The following is a 15523-nucleotide window of genomic DNA, read 5'->3' on the forward strand; positions in this document are numbered from 1 at the left end:
TTGGCAATACATTTAAATTCTATTGATAACTAATGTTTATATTTGATAAGGATTTTTATATCAGTAATTTTGAGGCTGATAGGTCATTATGGATAAATGACTTAGGGAGAGATTTAATAAGTTATTCTTCTTCTCAGCCCTTTTCGAACGGATAAACCAAGTGTTAGACCGTTTGTATTCATTTGTGGTTTTCATTGTTTGTGAATATTACTATTATGTCTGTCCACTTGTTTCATCATTTTATTTTATTGTTTATTATTGCTTATTTTTCTTTACTTGTTCGTTATACATGCGATACATGTTAGCAGAATGAATTCCTTATTGATTTTGCTCGTTTGAATTGCAAAAATAAGCCAAATTGTATCCTTTAAAACGTGGACAGTGGTGTCATGTCTACATTACTCAATTGACCAGCAAACTATTACATTTGAAACCTGCAGCAACCATGAAAGGAAAAGCTATAAAAAACAGACGTACTGAACAATAAAGCCTTTATTTTTTTTGTCTTTCCATATAGTTCAAGTTTGTCAGTCCCACCCAATGAAAAGGTGGCAAATAGAGTGAAGGAGTAAAAGAGGTAGAGCAAGTGTTCCATTCTCATTGTGATAAGCGCAGATACTTTTTGTACACGCCAAGGGAATGGCCATCCAAAGAAGAACAACTAATAAGAAAAAAAAAAGATAAAGAAAAAATATAACAGCAGCTTCTTTGTGGTGTTGCTAGCTTTTCCCTTAATATTCACAATCATAAAAATACTCCCAACTGACTGACTTTTCATAAAGGTCGCACTACAGTGTAAACCAGAGAGGGCGACGAGTGGCGGCCGTGAACAGACCCGCAGTCGTCATCATCATCATGGTCAGTCTCTGAACACTTGGAGCTGGGGAACAAGGGGGGGGGGGGGTCTGCATAGTATGGTCAGGCAGAAGAGATAATGATCGCCCACCATAGACCGAAAAAAAGAGGCTCTCGGCTCAGTACAACCTAGGGGAGAGGGGGGGAATAAATGGGGTCGTCTCTGCACGGAGGACAGCGCAGAAACCTGAGCAGTGGAGCCTGACAGCACATCAGTCCAAAACAGGTGTACGATAAGTCAGCTGGCCCTGTGAGTATGCAAGTGTTTGTGTACGGGGTGTGTCGCACTGCATTGAAAACTAACTAATACCGACCACTCTTATCACTCACCAGCACTGCCAGGTTTAGCACAGCGCCAAGTTACATAAAAAAAAAAAAAAAGGAGATAGTATGTACATCTTCAACACATAAATTATGTCCCAAACATACTGTCTGTGTAATGCATAATAAGGTCTTAGGGGGGAAGGGGGAATAAACATAAGTGCCTCATATGAAAAGACTCTGCCGACTCCAAACTTGAGCAAGGTAGACCAGTGGAGAAAAAAACAATACATTTAAATGCTGCTGAAATGAAAACAAAAATGCAAAAAAAAAGTCCATAACAAGAGAAAACACAATAAATGCAGTAATTCATGAGAGCGATTTGCAACATGGCACACAGGGAAAAAAAAGAGAAAGCTGCATGCTCGATTAGGCAACTCCAGAATACTTCCAGGGATTTGCAATGACGGCCCTGCGGCCACCTCGTTAATACCCAAGAAAGAAGATGCGTACACAGGGGAGGGTGGTCAATGAATGAGGGGCCGGAGCTCGGATCCATATCGGTTGGTTCAGGCCATATGGGACGCTCTACATTCCTGCCTGAGAGATCTAGGAATGACCTGCGACTCCTCCCGTCCAGAATGTGACCTTTGACATTCCTCACATGTTTTCATCTCCCACGGCCCGGCCCAGCCCGCGACAACTGCAGCCGATACATTGACCAATCACGTCAGGGCAGAACCAGGTCAAACTAGTGTTCGCCTGATGATATCGACAATAAAAGGCCCTAGTCCGGTAAAAATTCACACTTGTCTGCAACATACAGTATCAAAACTCCTGTATAATGAGAAAAGATACAAATGCCTATGCAAATATATAGCTTTTCAATAAAACAACAACATAACATTTAACTGTTGGTTTTTTGCAGATGAAATTCAAAGTATTCATACAAAGATGTGTCACAAAGAAGTAATGGCTGGCTCTGTCCGTTCTGAAGAGAGACAACAAGGGGGGCGAGTGGGGCAAAAAACAGAAGAACCAAACACAAAAAAAAAATAAAAATGGTGTTCAGTTCATATTTGTCATATTGAATAATTGCACACTCAGGAAGCATGGAGGAGTGAATTAAAGCTCTCCAGTTGGTTTTTTTTGACCGTACAAGTTCATATTACCACCACTCTCACACTCCAGTGCTGCTGGGCTGCTGTCAGTCTTTTGGGTCACACCCCTGTTGTGTGCGGGTGCATTCCAGTGAGTAAAAAAAAAAAAGAGAAAAAAGAAAAAAAAAGTAGGTAGGCATTGGTTCATTTGCCGTGAGGTCCTGTCTACCCTGACAGGAGGGGTAGCCCATCACTCTTCCAGGATGTCCCTGACAAAACTGGCCACGTCTGTCTCTTTGGAGTCATGCAGGGTGAAAAACGGATGTTCCTGCGTCAAAAGAAGGAAAAAAAAATATTTCATAATGATGCCCTGTGTTGTTATTTTACATGTCAAATACACACATCATAGTACTGGAGGGTTAATTGGTCAAGCCTGGCCTCTTGTGGACAAAAGCAAGAACCAGAAACACACTAAATATTGACACACTGATGTTGATAACGGCAAAGAAGACCAAGTTGCAACACCTAATAATAGTTAGTCTATGGTCAGTGAAAAAAAATTAAATAAAATAAAAACGCGACTTACCATTAATTCTGTATAAGCTGGTCTCTCATTTGGTTTCTTTCTTAAGCTGTTAAAACAAAGAAATAATTGCTTAAGTTAGAAAAACAGGAAATTGTACTATAGCTTCATTCAAACAACCTCTTAAGCAAAAGTGACAGACATCCACCTAAATCCAAATGCACTGCACTCCTGCCAACCACTTCAGACCAAACACTGCCCCCTGCTGGGCCTCACTGCCACTTCTTTTTTTTGGGTGGTGGTGAATGAAGAAAGTCTACACACACCCTGCGTTCCAATCCCCATACTTCCATACTATATAGTATGCCAGAAAAAGATTCAGGATGTCCCAATACATTCAAGTCAATTGTAGTATGCTGAAAATACAGTAATGCCCCACTAACTCCAATAGCATTTTGGAGTATTCGTCTTTATTCTTGACATTACTCGACATAATGAAAAAAAAATCTTCCTTATCTGATTTTTTTCTCTCCTGTGGCCCTAAAACTCTTCTGTACTTTAGTATGTACTGTAGTAAAAAGAAAAGAGTATGTGATTTGGAACGCAGGGACAGTTGCCTATGGAGTGTGAGGGGGCTCACCACTGGGAGATGAAGTCTACAAACTCTGGGGAGAAGCGGTCGGCGGGCAGCTGAGGAGACGGCTCGTCCACCACCTGTTTGAGCTGCTGGAACGGGGTGCCCCAGGAGTCGTAGGGGAACTTCAAAATGGCCAGCTCAATCTGGGAGACGCAGAATGAAAAGGCTTGATTTAAGGCAAGGGTCACACATTCATTTCACAGAGTGCAATGTTTGCAAAATGCTAGATGAGTAATACAATAACTATTGTGTTTGGATATAGGAGTCACCTGTATTGGGTTCACTTTCCACATACCAGTTAATGTAGTCATTCTCGTATTTAAATGTGCCGAGGAACTTTCAGTTTGTGTTCATTTTAGCACCCCCTTTGGACAAAAACGGTAATGTTTTCACCGTGCCAGGTATAGTTCCAGGGTGAGGGACCCATGACAAAGGCATTAAGAAAAACTATATCAAAATAGCATTCTTTGCACTGATGGTCTTGTTTGCTGTTACATGTCATTTATGATCAGAGGAAAAATTAAGACTGTTTCAGAAATATTTAAAAGTTCCTCGTAGCACCTTTAACCTTTTTTATTTGTTTGTGTATTTATTTCTAAAATCGTCATATTATGAGTACTGTGAAAAACAGTGACTACACACAGCAGGACTAAGCTAACATTGTATTGTTCTCCATCTGTGTAAGCCGCACTATCCGAAACAAGCTCATAGTAAACAGTCAATGCACTCTAAACGATGTATTCTATCATGTAGAACACCCAGTATTTTTTTTGAAAAAGCATTGAGCTGAGGGATACTCCTTTTGTAGTGCAGTGGGTGCAACTTTGCACTGGTAATCTTAATTGCAATCTGTTTTTTGTGTCTCCTGACAGGATCCGCAGTGAAGTAAGTGTGCCTTCACCACACTTATGAGAGAGTGGCTCTGCCCCCCTGTGTTACACACCAAGGACAAGTGTTAGTCCAGGGTGGGCATATAAGGGGCGTTTGGTTGGGAACTTGATCTATATTTGTATCCACATTTCGCATTTTAATAAAATAGCAGCTAGAGGCAGTCCCATGGTTTTCTACATTGATTTATCATTAGCTTTTAAATGTTTTATTTCTATTCATTCGCCTTTCTAATGTGTATTATGTATTTTAATCTTGCCCCTGTAAAGCACTTTGAATGGCCTTGTGTCTGAATTGTGCTGTATAAATAAACTTGCCTTGCCTTCCCTTAAAAAACTGTGACAAGAAGATTGTTGATATCCAGCCGCACTCACCATTGTGATACCAAGACTCCATATGTCTGATTTGACGCTGTAGCCTTTCTGGTTGAGGTCAGGGTTTATCCGCTCAGGCTGAAATGAAAAGCATTAGCAAACGGATAAGTACCACGTCTATTGAAAAAATAACATTAAAAAAAGAAAGGATTATACAGGTAAGAAAGGCATAAATTAAACTCCTTCCTGAGTTAAATCTGTCAGCTAAACATTTTTTTTTTAAAGGAATGTAAAATGATGCAGCGTTTCTTTTTGTGGGACTACATTGCCGACAAGATGTTTAAAAAGTTAGGGGTGAGAACAGTTGTAGGCCTCGATTATCATCAGTCTGTGGTCTAAATTTAAAAATGGTGTTGAAGCTACTAGCCTTTGGTTTATTGGCTAATCTCCAACTAATGAGGAGCTGGAAGATTTCAGACATTGATGAGGGCGAGCCTTTCAAAATCAAACCTCCCCTGCATTCCCATCCCCATACTTCCAAACTATTTACTATACCAGAAAAAGATTTAGGATGATGCAATACATGCAGGTTAAATGTAGTATGCTGAAAATACATAAAAGCCCCACTAACTCCAGTAGCATTTTGGAGTATTTGTCTTTATTCTGGACATTTCTCGACATAATGAACTTCCTTATCTGTTTTTTTTTCTCTCGTGGCCCTAAAACTCTTCTGTAGTGTAGTTAAAAGAAAAAGTATGTGATTTGGAACGCAGGGCTAATCTATCTGGTAGCAGGAGACTGTACTTACCGCCATGTAGGGTTTGCAGCCTGCATCCATTGTTTTGGCCACAGAGTCCACTAGGTGGCCGCTGATGCCGAAGTCGCACATTTTCACCTGGCCCTCAGTGTTGATCAGGACATTGGAGGGCTTCACATCTGGAGAGAAGACATTGATGGGGGAATATGATGAGAGAGAGAACAAAGCAAAAGCAACAAGGAGAAACTGAATACGGTCCAATACACGGCCTTTACCTCTGTGTATCACTGACAGGTTGTTGTGCAGATGCTCCAATGCCTTGACAATCTGTGGAGGAGATAGAAAAAGATTAAAGACCTTCTTCACCGGTGGAAATATGTAGGTGTATCGAAACTCTGAGTTCCTATGTATTATAAATGTGCAACAAAAATTCAGAAATCGGTTCATCCTAGACTGAGAAAAAGGCAGAAAGAGTGTTTTATGGTCTCACTGTGATGTCACACATGGGGAAAATGTAGGGTTAGGATTAAAAGGACAGCTCGGCCAAGGGAAGACGGAGAGAAGACTGAGGGAAGAAAAACCTCATTCATTATATTATAATAGCGATTTTACAATGATAGAACGCCAGTTCCGTATGGGTGAAAGGCTGAATTCTCCAATAAAGAAAAATTGTTGTAGATGACATCTCAATGTGTGATCATGCACAACATATTAATTATAATTAATAAAAGGATTATCAATGGGTTTGCTACTGATTTTCCAATGTGAAGCACCTTCGAATCTTACTAATTAATCAATTTTATTGTTTGTGTATTTGATACACAAAACAGACATATTTTTTTTATTTCATTTATTTTGGAGGAGTTGCTGGAATTACATAATTGGACCATTGTTAAGGGGAACATTTTATCCATCCAAAGTCAAAGCTCTTGACAGAAATAACCGCAGCATGTTAACTTCCTGCAAAAAAAACATAAATTGTCTGTGCGAATGAGTGTATCAGCCCCGGCCCAAGCCTTCATGGGGCCCTAAGTGGAAAATGATTTGGGGGCCCCCCTCCAATCGTAGCGCTGCCCAAATTATTGTCCTTTGTTAAATGTGTATCCACACACCCAGTGTTTTCTTTTGCTATTGTCTCCAATGTACAGCTGGGTGAGAATAGAAGACAGTCGAGATCTGAACACACCAAGAGGGGTCCGGGGGTATGCCGCTCCGGGAGATTTTTTTTTACGTTCTTAAAGTGAAATGCATGAATCTGGTGCACTTTGAGAGAAAAATTGAGAGGCTAAATCTGAGGAATTTTGAGTGAACAAATAATTTTGGGACACTGGGTCGGATGAATTAGAAGCTATTGAAGAAAGACACATGGATTTTCCATAACAATATTAATATAAATTAAAATATTATGCAGGGTCCTCTGGGATGGGCATGGAGCTCTTTTTCTTTAACGAGACATATTTCTCTGTAATATAATGAATGCATTTAAATGCAGTGAGAGGAACGAAGCAGAAGAACTCTGTTGTCCAGTTATCTTTTTTTTCACAGACAAGGCTGAAATAGGCTATAGACTATACACAGTGCATGGGCAACTGAGGGAATTTGCAAATGTTTTTAAATAAACTCAATACACACTGTGCATGCCATGGACGTGAACGTGACATGATCAGTTAACCTCGGATTACCTCCCAGATGAACTGATTCAATTATTAGGCTATTAACTATCTAGACCAAAACATTGTGTTCTTTGTATGATAACTTACATTTGCATAATATGATGTTAATATCAAACACACACACACTCAAAATACACTGTCAGCTAATGTGTTGCTGGATGATAATGTTTTTGTATGAAGAAGTGTAAATTTGGAAGCAGTTAAATTGTAAATATGAGAATAATCTTTAACAAAGTATCTGTGTGACATTTATAGTGAAATACATGGGACAGGAACGTACTGCTACTGTGATCTTGCCCAGGATGTCCTCGGGGAAGTCTTTGCCTTTTTCAATAACCTTCTTATAGAACTTATCCAGAGACGTGTCCATCAGCTCCATGCAGATCCAAACATCGCCCTGGGGGAAGAAAAAAAGAAAGATGTCAGCCAAAAAAGAAAGAAACACTCTGCATTCCAATTCCCATACTTCCATACTATTTAGTATGCCAGAAAAAGATTTAAGACGTCCCAATACATGCACGTCAATTGTAGTATGCTGAAAATACATAAATGCCCCACTAACTCCAATAGCATTTTGGAGTATTCGTCTTTATTCTTGACATTTCTCGACATAATGAAAAAAAAAAAAACTTCCTTATCTGATTTTTTCTCTCCTCTGGTTCTAAAACTCTTCTGTACGTATGTACTGTATGTAGTGTAGTAAAAAGAAAAGTATGTGATATGGAACGCAGGGAACCATCAACACTCGTCATGACATGACAGGGTGTACTCACCTCTCTGAAGAGGGCCCCGTAGAAGGTGACAGTGAAGAAGCAGTCCACTGTCCTCATGGAAATGTCCAGGTCCATCAGAAGCCTCTTCTGCTCCAGAGTGTTGACCGTGGCACGAATCCTCTGGGGGGGGGGGGGGGGGGACACATCACAGATTGGGCTGCCAGTATCATAAGCGGGCATAACTATCTTAAAATACTACGACAAACGTTCAGTTTTTGTGGATTCTAGCGGCATCTTTGAACAAAAGCGGTGATGTTTATATGACACCAGGACACAAACCTGTGCATCAGGCACATGCATTTGTTTAGGAAGCGAGTGAAATATTGGACTCAGGATGTACCGCATTGAGGTCAGTGTTTCCTGCAAGGTTTTTTTTTCAGCAGCGGTGGTGTGGTCCCCGAACCCTCTAGGGGGGTCCAGGGACAAGCCCCCCCGGCCTAAAGTTTTTTGTACCCTTTAAATTTGAATGCATGAATCTGGTGCACTTTGAGAGGAGAATATGCACTTAAATCCCATTCAAGGAGTCTTGTGTATTACTATAGATAGGATAATTGATGCTGACTCTTAAACAAGTTTAACCCTAGCCCCTAAGCTATTTTTGAGATGTTTTGGTTCGCCTGGATTTATTCTCTTATTAACCCATTGATGACTATGGCACTCTAAGATGCATGTCCTTAATGCCTGAGGGTTTTCTGAAAAAATTGTACGAATTGTCAAGTCTACCAAAACCTTAATATCTAAGCCTGTGTAGCACATAGAAACATGAAATAAAATACATTTAAAAGTTAAGGTTCACAGGTTTTATTTAAACATGCTCCCTTAGCGCTTACAAACCAACAAATATTTCTAAAAATCGTCAAAATTAGATGAATTAGAAAATTATTAAATATTGTTAATAAATAGATGCAATGTGTTGTGTGATTTTCGTCAGTAGTCTATAGTAGACCTTGATTCTGCGCAACAAACACCACTAACTGTTCTGTCATCGACATAGCTGGCGTATTTTTTTTTATTATTTTTTTTTATTTTTTTATTTTTTTGATTGACGTGATTTTTGGCAAACCACACAACTTTTGGGTGGTCACGTGGTCTTAAAAAATCAACAAAACCCACCTCATGTGTATTTGAACCAATGACAGTGCATTCTATGCTGGGAATGCCATGAAAATTAGATAAAGTAATAATGCTGCGCGACGCAGCATCAGGCAGGAGAGCCAATGTGGCATCGCGCAGCAGCCGTCATCAATGGGTTAAGATTGCATTCATCACCCCTTTAACGCACAGCAGTCAAGCTATGAACATCATTTATTTGGGGCACAACCTGGACTATAAGAATGTGTGCTGCAGTGATGTCGTTTGAATGTAGGAAATATCAATTAGACAGGGGTGTCAAACTCATTTTCACAAAGGGCCACTCTACGATATGATAATCACACTAAGGGCCAGACATGTAGTTTACCGACATGCCTTCTAAACCAAAAAGTAAAAACAACATACCTATGAATATATTGTAATAATTTTTTTTAGGAATCATGACCCAGCACCGGTGTAAACTATTTATGACAGTTTACATTGGTAATGAAAAAAGCCACCACTGGAAACAAAAGGGAGCAGCTAGCTAACGTTAGCTACATAACACATAACCAGATAATGTTTGCATTCATCCTTAGACACTATGCTATTTAGCCACATAGATTGGCCTATTTAAAACCCTTTAGAAAACTGACATCTTTTTCATTGATGCAAGTTCATCAATTCATGGCTTAAAATCCTGAGCTGTAGAACTTTCAGCAGACATTCCTAGCGGTAAGCTGCGCGAGTGTCCACTCGTTGGGAGCGTGGGGCACGTGCGGATATGAGACAGTTTTTTTGTTTGCATGCAGCAAAAAAAAAAAAAACACTTTTATTTATTTCTTTAAACCTAAATTGATATGCAAATTATTTTTATAGCAGTGGCGGTAAAAATAAAACACTGGAGGTAATGAATTTAGATGTGACTATGTACGATTAATAATGGTTATCTGACTAATGTGAACTGGTGAACTTTGATTAAGTGACGTTTGGCATTGTGCAAAGGCATTAAAGGTGGAGTCAGTGATTCTTGAACGGGTAGTTTAACAAAGGGCATGTAAACAATGGGGGCCCGTAGCTAGCAAAATGCCAGTTTACAGAGCCTGGGCTGTGTATTTACACCTTTTTTTTTCCTCAGGGCGCACACAGTACGGACAGGAAGCCGATTGTGAGGAGACATTCACTGATTTTGAGCAAAAGAAATGTTGACAACAAGCAGTCTCCAGAATCGCTGACTACACCTTTAATAATAATTATGTAAAAAAATAATGTGGCTCAAGTCGATGTCTCGTTTGCTGTTACAGGTCACTTATGATCACGAAAGGAAAAATTGGACCGTTTCATAAACATTTAAAAGTTCCTTGAAAGAAGTTTATATAAAAAACGGTGTCTGGTTGTCCTATAATCCCCCCCCCCCCTTCAATATAGCATGTCATACATCTAAGATACCTCATCCAAATGTTTACAGGTTGAGCTCAAATGTGTGAGTCATAGTACTAATTAAATAAAGCACGGTGCTTGTAAAAACTCAGGTAACCCGAGTAAGCAGCTTCAGTTCCCAGTCGTATACCTTGACAGCCATGATAAGACCACTGGGCACATGTCTCATCTTGTCCACCACACCGTACGCTCCCCTCCCCAGCTCTGCAATCTGCTCCAAGTCGTCAGCCTTCACCACAAAGTTCTGCACAGAGGAAGGCATTGGTTTCATTATGAATGCATTTATTTTACAGCATTGCACCGACATGCTTCAGAAGAATCCAGGGCACAACTTCACCTGGTCTCCAATTGTGACGCATGCTTTGGAGTCCAGGTCTCGAGGGGGCCTGCAAGGGAGACAGCAACAGTCAAGTTTTAATGTTCAGTAAAAGGAATATTTATACTCTAGGATTCATTGTGCAAGTTTATCAGGTGCAGTTTTTAAGATGTACAGCCCCGGAAAAAAATTAAGAGACCAGTCTGGATTTTTCTTAAATCTTTACCTCAACATTACTTAACGAAAATTTTCTAAATGACAATACTTTTATTGTGAATTTGGTAGAAATGTTGTCAGTAGTTTATACTATAAAATCTAAATGTTAATTTTGCTCAAACGTATGCCTCTAAAAAGTTAAACAAGAGACACTGAACTTAATTTTTTCCAGAGCTGTATGTCAACATAAAGTTAGTGCTTAAACAAATTATAAATATTTATTCTGCATTACCTGACTGATGGTGGAATTATGACATGGATGCTCATACATTGAGCATCCACCTCATTAAAAAGATGCCAATAATTTTTGTTTTAGATAACCAAACTTGATAAGGATCAAATACATTTTTCTCTGAGACCGATACATCTGCTATAAGCTAACGCAGCGGCGTCACATTGTCCCAGACATTATAGTGTTCTTCTGGCTTTAATTTAGTATTCCTCTCGGGGACGGTACGGCTGCTGTCACTATCCCCCAATAGAAAATGGAGTCTTACCCTGGTGCTGGTGCTTGGGGCTGCGCAAACACATCTTTGGCCAGCTTTAGCCCAGGGTTCTTCTTCTTCCCTGGGGTGACAAGATATTAGAAAAACCATTACAATCTCAGCGCCATGATAGATATACAGTGATCGATAAAGCTGTATTAGTAGTAAAATGCAGCAACCTCAAGCTAGTGCGATTAGCGGGCATGTTGTGGAAGGACTGAGTTAAATGGACGTCAAAACAGACTCTTATGAGCAAAATGTACCACATAGCTCTGAATTTAGAGCCACAACAGAGACCCCAAGTTCTAATTGGGACCATTAAGTGCAAACTCAATGGACTCTGCTTGTTTACAAATATCCACATTGACCTCTATTGATTGAGGATTTGGTTCTATTCCTGTAGTAAGGAGTGTTCTCAAGGTTACAATCAATTTGCAGCTGCCTCCTCCGAAAAACAAACTATTGCAAATGAGCTGTTATCTAAGTGGAGATTAGGTGTACCGAGGCCCCACAACAGAGTGTAGGTGGACTAAAATGACTAATCGTCATTGGTATGATGACTCAAATGGAAAGGGGAATGTGGGGGGGGGGAGCTGTTATACGGAATCAAGCTTTCCTTCCTGTCATGTTTTTATTTTTTTTACCGTCACAGTTACATCAAATCAAACAACAATGGTTGTCACCTTTTTTTCTAATCTCAAATTAAGTAACACAATCCATTTTTCTTTTCATATCTGGAGCATGGTGATGCAAAATGTGGACCCCCTCTATGGTAAATCAGTGACAGCCAGCCCATTCATAAACACACAGTTTACCAGCAGCCCTCTGGGACTTCCCACAAGGGGCTGAGATTCCATGCCAGAATATGACACAGCTACTGGGCCTACGAGCAACAACAACACAGGAAAAACAAACTCCACTTTTTATCCTTGACATGGGACACTCGTGTTCAGCATGTTTGCTCTCGTTTGCACTAGCCGACAGGGAAAAACAGAACACTTTTCTTGACCTTTATCAACGTGTGCCTGGACTTGGCCACACGTTTTGCCCAATTCGGATATGATGAGAAACAGTTTGGACATGGCTGGTTATTTCCTGTTCCCTTTCCTGCTGCTTACAGGCTCAGGCCGGTTTGTGAAACTATTCTAAAACCAGTCCCGACACATTGGGTTAAAAAATGTGCAAAACGAGTCACCTTCACTTTGGAACAAATGCAGCAGGTCTTAATAAAACTAAAAAGAAAAGTTACGAGCGGCGAAAAGTTATTTATTCGTATGATTTGAACTGGTTTTATTTGCCTTTGAGTGACTCACACACCACTCCAATGTGGAGGAAGTACTATTGGGCAAACCCCCTCCTTGCTAGGTTAAGCTGGAAGGGAAGTGAACTGTTAGCTTAGATCTATGACGGCCTTACCACTGAAACGTCAGACAGGTCCATTTTGTGCTGCAGCCCCTAAAATAGGCCTACAGTGTCTGGACAGACTACAGCAGTCTCATGTGGTATGGAGAGATTTAGTGTGATGTACTCACACATGCCCCAGGCAAAAATAGACGTTGCATTTTCTCTGCACGGCATAAAGTATATGAGCACTTGACATACTACTGATGGCCTGAACAAAATCAGACCACCCTTTTTGGTTCACGCAAGAAAGATGAGAGTAGCAATAGCACACAAAACATGGTGGTGCAGTGCAAAAAACATCAAACATGATAAAAACCTAAAAGCTGTTGAGCTAATAAGAGTTAGCTAAAAATGCTTTGCTGCTACAAGAAATCTACCAAAAGAGACTCTCCCTGTGTTCCAAATCACAGACTTTTTTTTTTTTTTCATTATGTCGAGAAATGTCAAGAATAAAGACGAATACTCCAAAATGCTATTGGAGTTAGTAGGGCATTAATGTATTCAGCATACTACAATTGACTTGCATGTATTGGGACATCCTAAATCTTTTTCTGGGATACTAAATAGTAGGGAAGTATGGGGATTGGAACAAAGGGTATATATTATAGTTTAAAATTGAGTCAAGAGTCTGGTGAGATTAACTGAACGTAGGGTCGGGTGGGATATGACTCACAGTCAGACTGGACACATCCGCTTAAAAACACAACAACTGTCAGGACCCTTTGGTAAATATGATGTCACTCTGCTAGCCACTAGCTGTCCCTGGCAGGGCCAACTGAGGGCACATTAGTTTTCTGTAGGAGCCTGATAGGACACACACGCAATAGTGCCATGACATCAGCCCTCAGCTGCAGCAAAAGTATACATCCTGTGCTGATAGAAGCATTTCAAGCACATTTACACATATGGGCATGCTAGAAAAGTTTATTCTATATATCAAAAGGGATCATGTTGCATTCTGAGCTAGCTCCTGCAGACCGTAGCGGTAAATTGTTGCACTTTCACAGGAAATGCAGCAATAATTCTTCGAAAACAAAAAAACTGTTTCAGTGGAAAGTAATCAAGAGAGAGTGCAGTAGTAAGTAATACGTAATGTGAAGAAGAATGTCTGGATTGTGGATGGGATCAACGGTGGCAATAGCTGTGTGGCGAGTCACCATCAGGAAGCTCCGGCCTCCAGAGTGGATCCATATACAGAAAAGAATGACTCATGCACAGATAATCTTTCCAACACCCTATCAGTGCTGAGAACCCAATCTCTTCAAACATGCCTCAGCAATACCATCAACTGAACAGCACTGCAATGTACTTATAGGCCCGCTCCACCCTTGACCACCGAAAGGTACAACAACTGCTTGTAGCAGCCAGAAGAAGAAAAAAATAGAAAGAAAGGCACTTTCACAAGAGGCACCTCGGGCTTGCTTTGGTGCACACATGAGCACAGAACCTGTGTAGCAGCTATGGAATATCTGCTTGCAGCCAGTGAACTGTCAACAAAGAGAGGGCTGCACTCGGTTGGTGCAGCAAGTCAAAACATGCCATGGTAGGCCAAAGGCTGTGATTGCACCCAGCCAATCTCCATGGCCCTCTCAAAACAGAGAGTTCTCCTCCACCATGGTAACGCTAGTATGATTGTGTAACTGCACAAGCGGTGAACTTGAAATGTAAATTGACATCATCCCGATCGTGCCTCGGTGCGTGCGCGACGCAGAGTAAGGACCTTGGTTTTTCCAAGGTGTGCATGTATTTTTTTCAACAGTGTGCTGTAGTTAAACACGGCACGGTGCAGACCCGCTGACTGGGAAGCGGAAGCTAAGTGTGCGATAGCGCCACGGCTCTTTGGCATGGCCGTCAGTTTAAAAAACAATTAAAGGACTTTCCAAAACGGAAAAAAAAATATTGAGAAAGAAGAGAAGTTAACGGGGGAAAAACGCGGCAATAAAAATCTATATTCTTTGTTGCAGTAACACACTGTTCAAAATGAGCCAACACAATCGTCAAGTCATGAGTCAGGACCCGAGGCCGAAAAACACAAACACCTGTGGTCCCAATGTGCTTCACTTTATCGAAGGGGAGAAACTAAACCCCGCGCGGAGACTTCCAGCTGAGGGGGCAAGTTGTTTAATGGTTACAGCTTGGCACTAAAGTCCTTTACTGACGGGAATATGCTTGTAGCTAACCACAACACGGGGAACAAAAAGGAAGCGACGCGGGCGCTAAGCTAAAATAAGATGAACAATAAAAACTATCATTTAGTTCAGTCCCCGGTGAATACCTTCAGACAGCAGGCAGTCTGGAGGCTTCGCATAATGATAGTTAAAGCAGGAAAGACATGCTGGCTAGCTTCTTTTTTTCCTCCTCTCATACATGCAGCTTTCCACCTGGCAAGGTTACGTTTCTCAAATGTAGCTATAGCTAAATTACTCCCACGCAAACTGCAACACGATGTTTAAAATATATGCACGGTTGTTTTTCTAAAGATTGGGAGGGGGAAACACTTACCTCCTTTAGACAGAGACATTTCCCCTTTGCTTTGATGAGGGGGAAGGGAAGCACAAAGACTTTTGCCTTTTTTTACTCCCTCCCTCCCTGCATCTATCCTTACAGTCGCTCCGCTTGGGATCGCTGGCTTGTGCAAAAAAACTAGCAGCGATTAAAACTCAACGTTTCTTCTTCGTGAAATCTGAGAGCTTCACTCACTAGGCTGCGCGTCCAAAGATCGACCAGCAGATGAATGCACCACTTTAAATAAAGTCGCCGGGGGTAGTATAGTTCGAGTTAGTTTGCTAACAAAACCTGCACTTTTAGGG

General features: G+C 40.8%; 1 protein-coding gene across 2 annotated transcripts; it reads right to left on the reverse strand.

Annotated features, from left to right (window-relative positions):
- Positions 1–477: 477 nt before the first annotated feature.
- On the reverse strand, positions 478–15519 carry LOC307262687 (dual specificity mitogen-activated protein kinase kinase 6-like). Of its 2 annotated transcripts, XM_080043644.1 has the most exons (12): positions 15216–15342; positions 11322–11391; positions 10630–10678; positions 10423–10536; positions 7782–7901; positions 7289–7405; positions 5611–5662; positions 5387–5514; positions 4639–4716; positions 3380–3519; positions 2803–2848; positions 478–2544 (listed from the first exon to the last, which is right to left on the reverse strand). In XM_080043644.1, the coding sequence occupies exons 1-12, from the start codon at positions 15232–15234 to the stop codon at positions 2467–2469; spliced, it is 1011 nt and encodes a 336-aa protein (XP_079899770.1). In that variant the 5' UTR covers positions 15235–15342; the 3' UTR covers positions 478–2466. The 2 variants fall into 2 exon arrangements, with proteins under 2 accessions (XP_079899770.1, XP_079899769.1); XM_080043643.1 differs by having other exon boundaries at positions 5387–5662; positions 15216–15519.
- Positions 15520–15523: the final 4 nt, after the last annotated feature.

The sequence above is a fragment of the Ammodytes marinus genome (assembly GCF_949987685.1).
Source record: "Ammodytes marinus genome assembly, chromosome: 16".
Lineage (NCBI taxonomy): Eukaryota > Metazoa > Chordata > Actinopteri > Uranoscopiformes > Ammodytidae > Ammodytes > Ammodytes marinus.

Bases quoted from the DNA above. Each gene is read 5' to 3' on its own strand.
- LOC307262687 (XM_080043643.1), bottom strand. The intron at 7,406-7,781 runs GTGAGTACACCC...TTCTTCCCCCAG, and splicing joins ACGGGGCCCTCTTCAGAGAG to GGCGATGTTTGGATCTGCAT. The intron at 5,663-7,288 runs GTACGTTCCTGT...TCTCCTCCACAG, and splicing joins TGGGCAAGATCACAGTAGCA to ATTGTCAAGGCATTGGAGCA.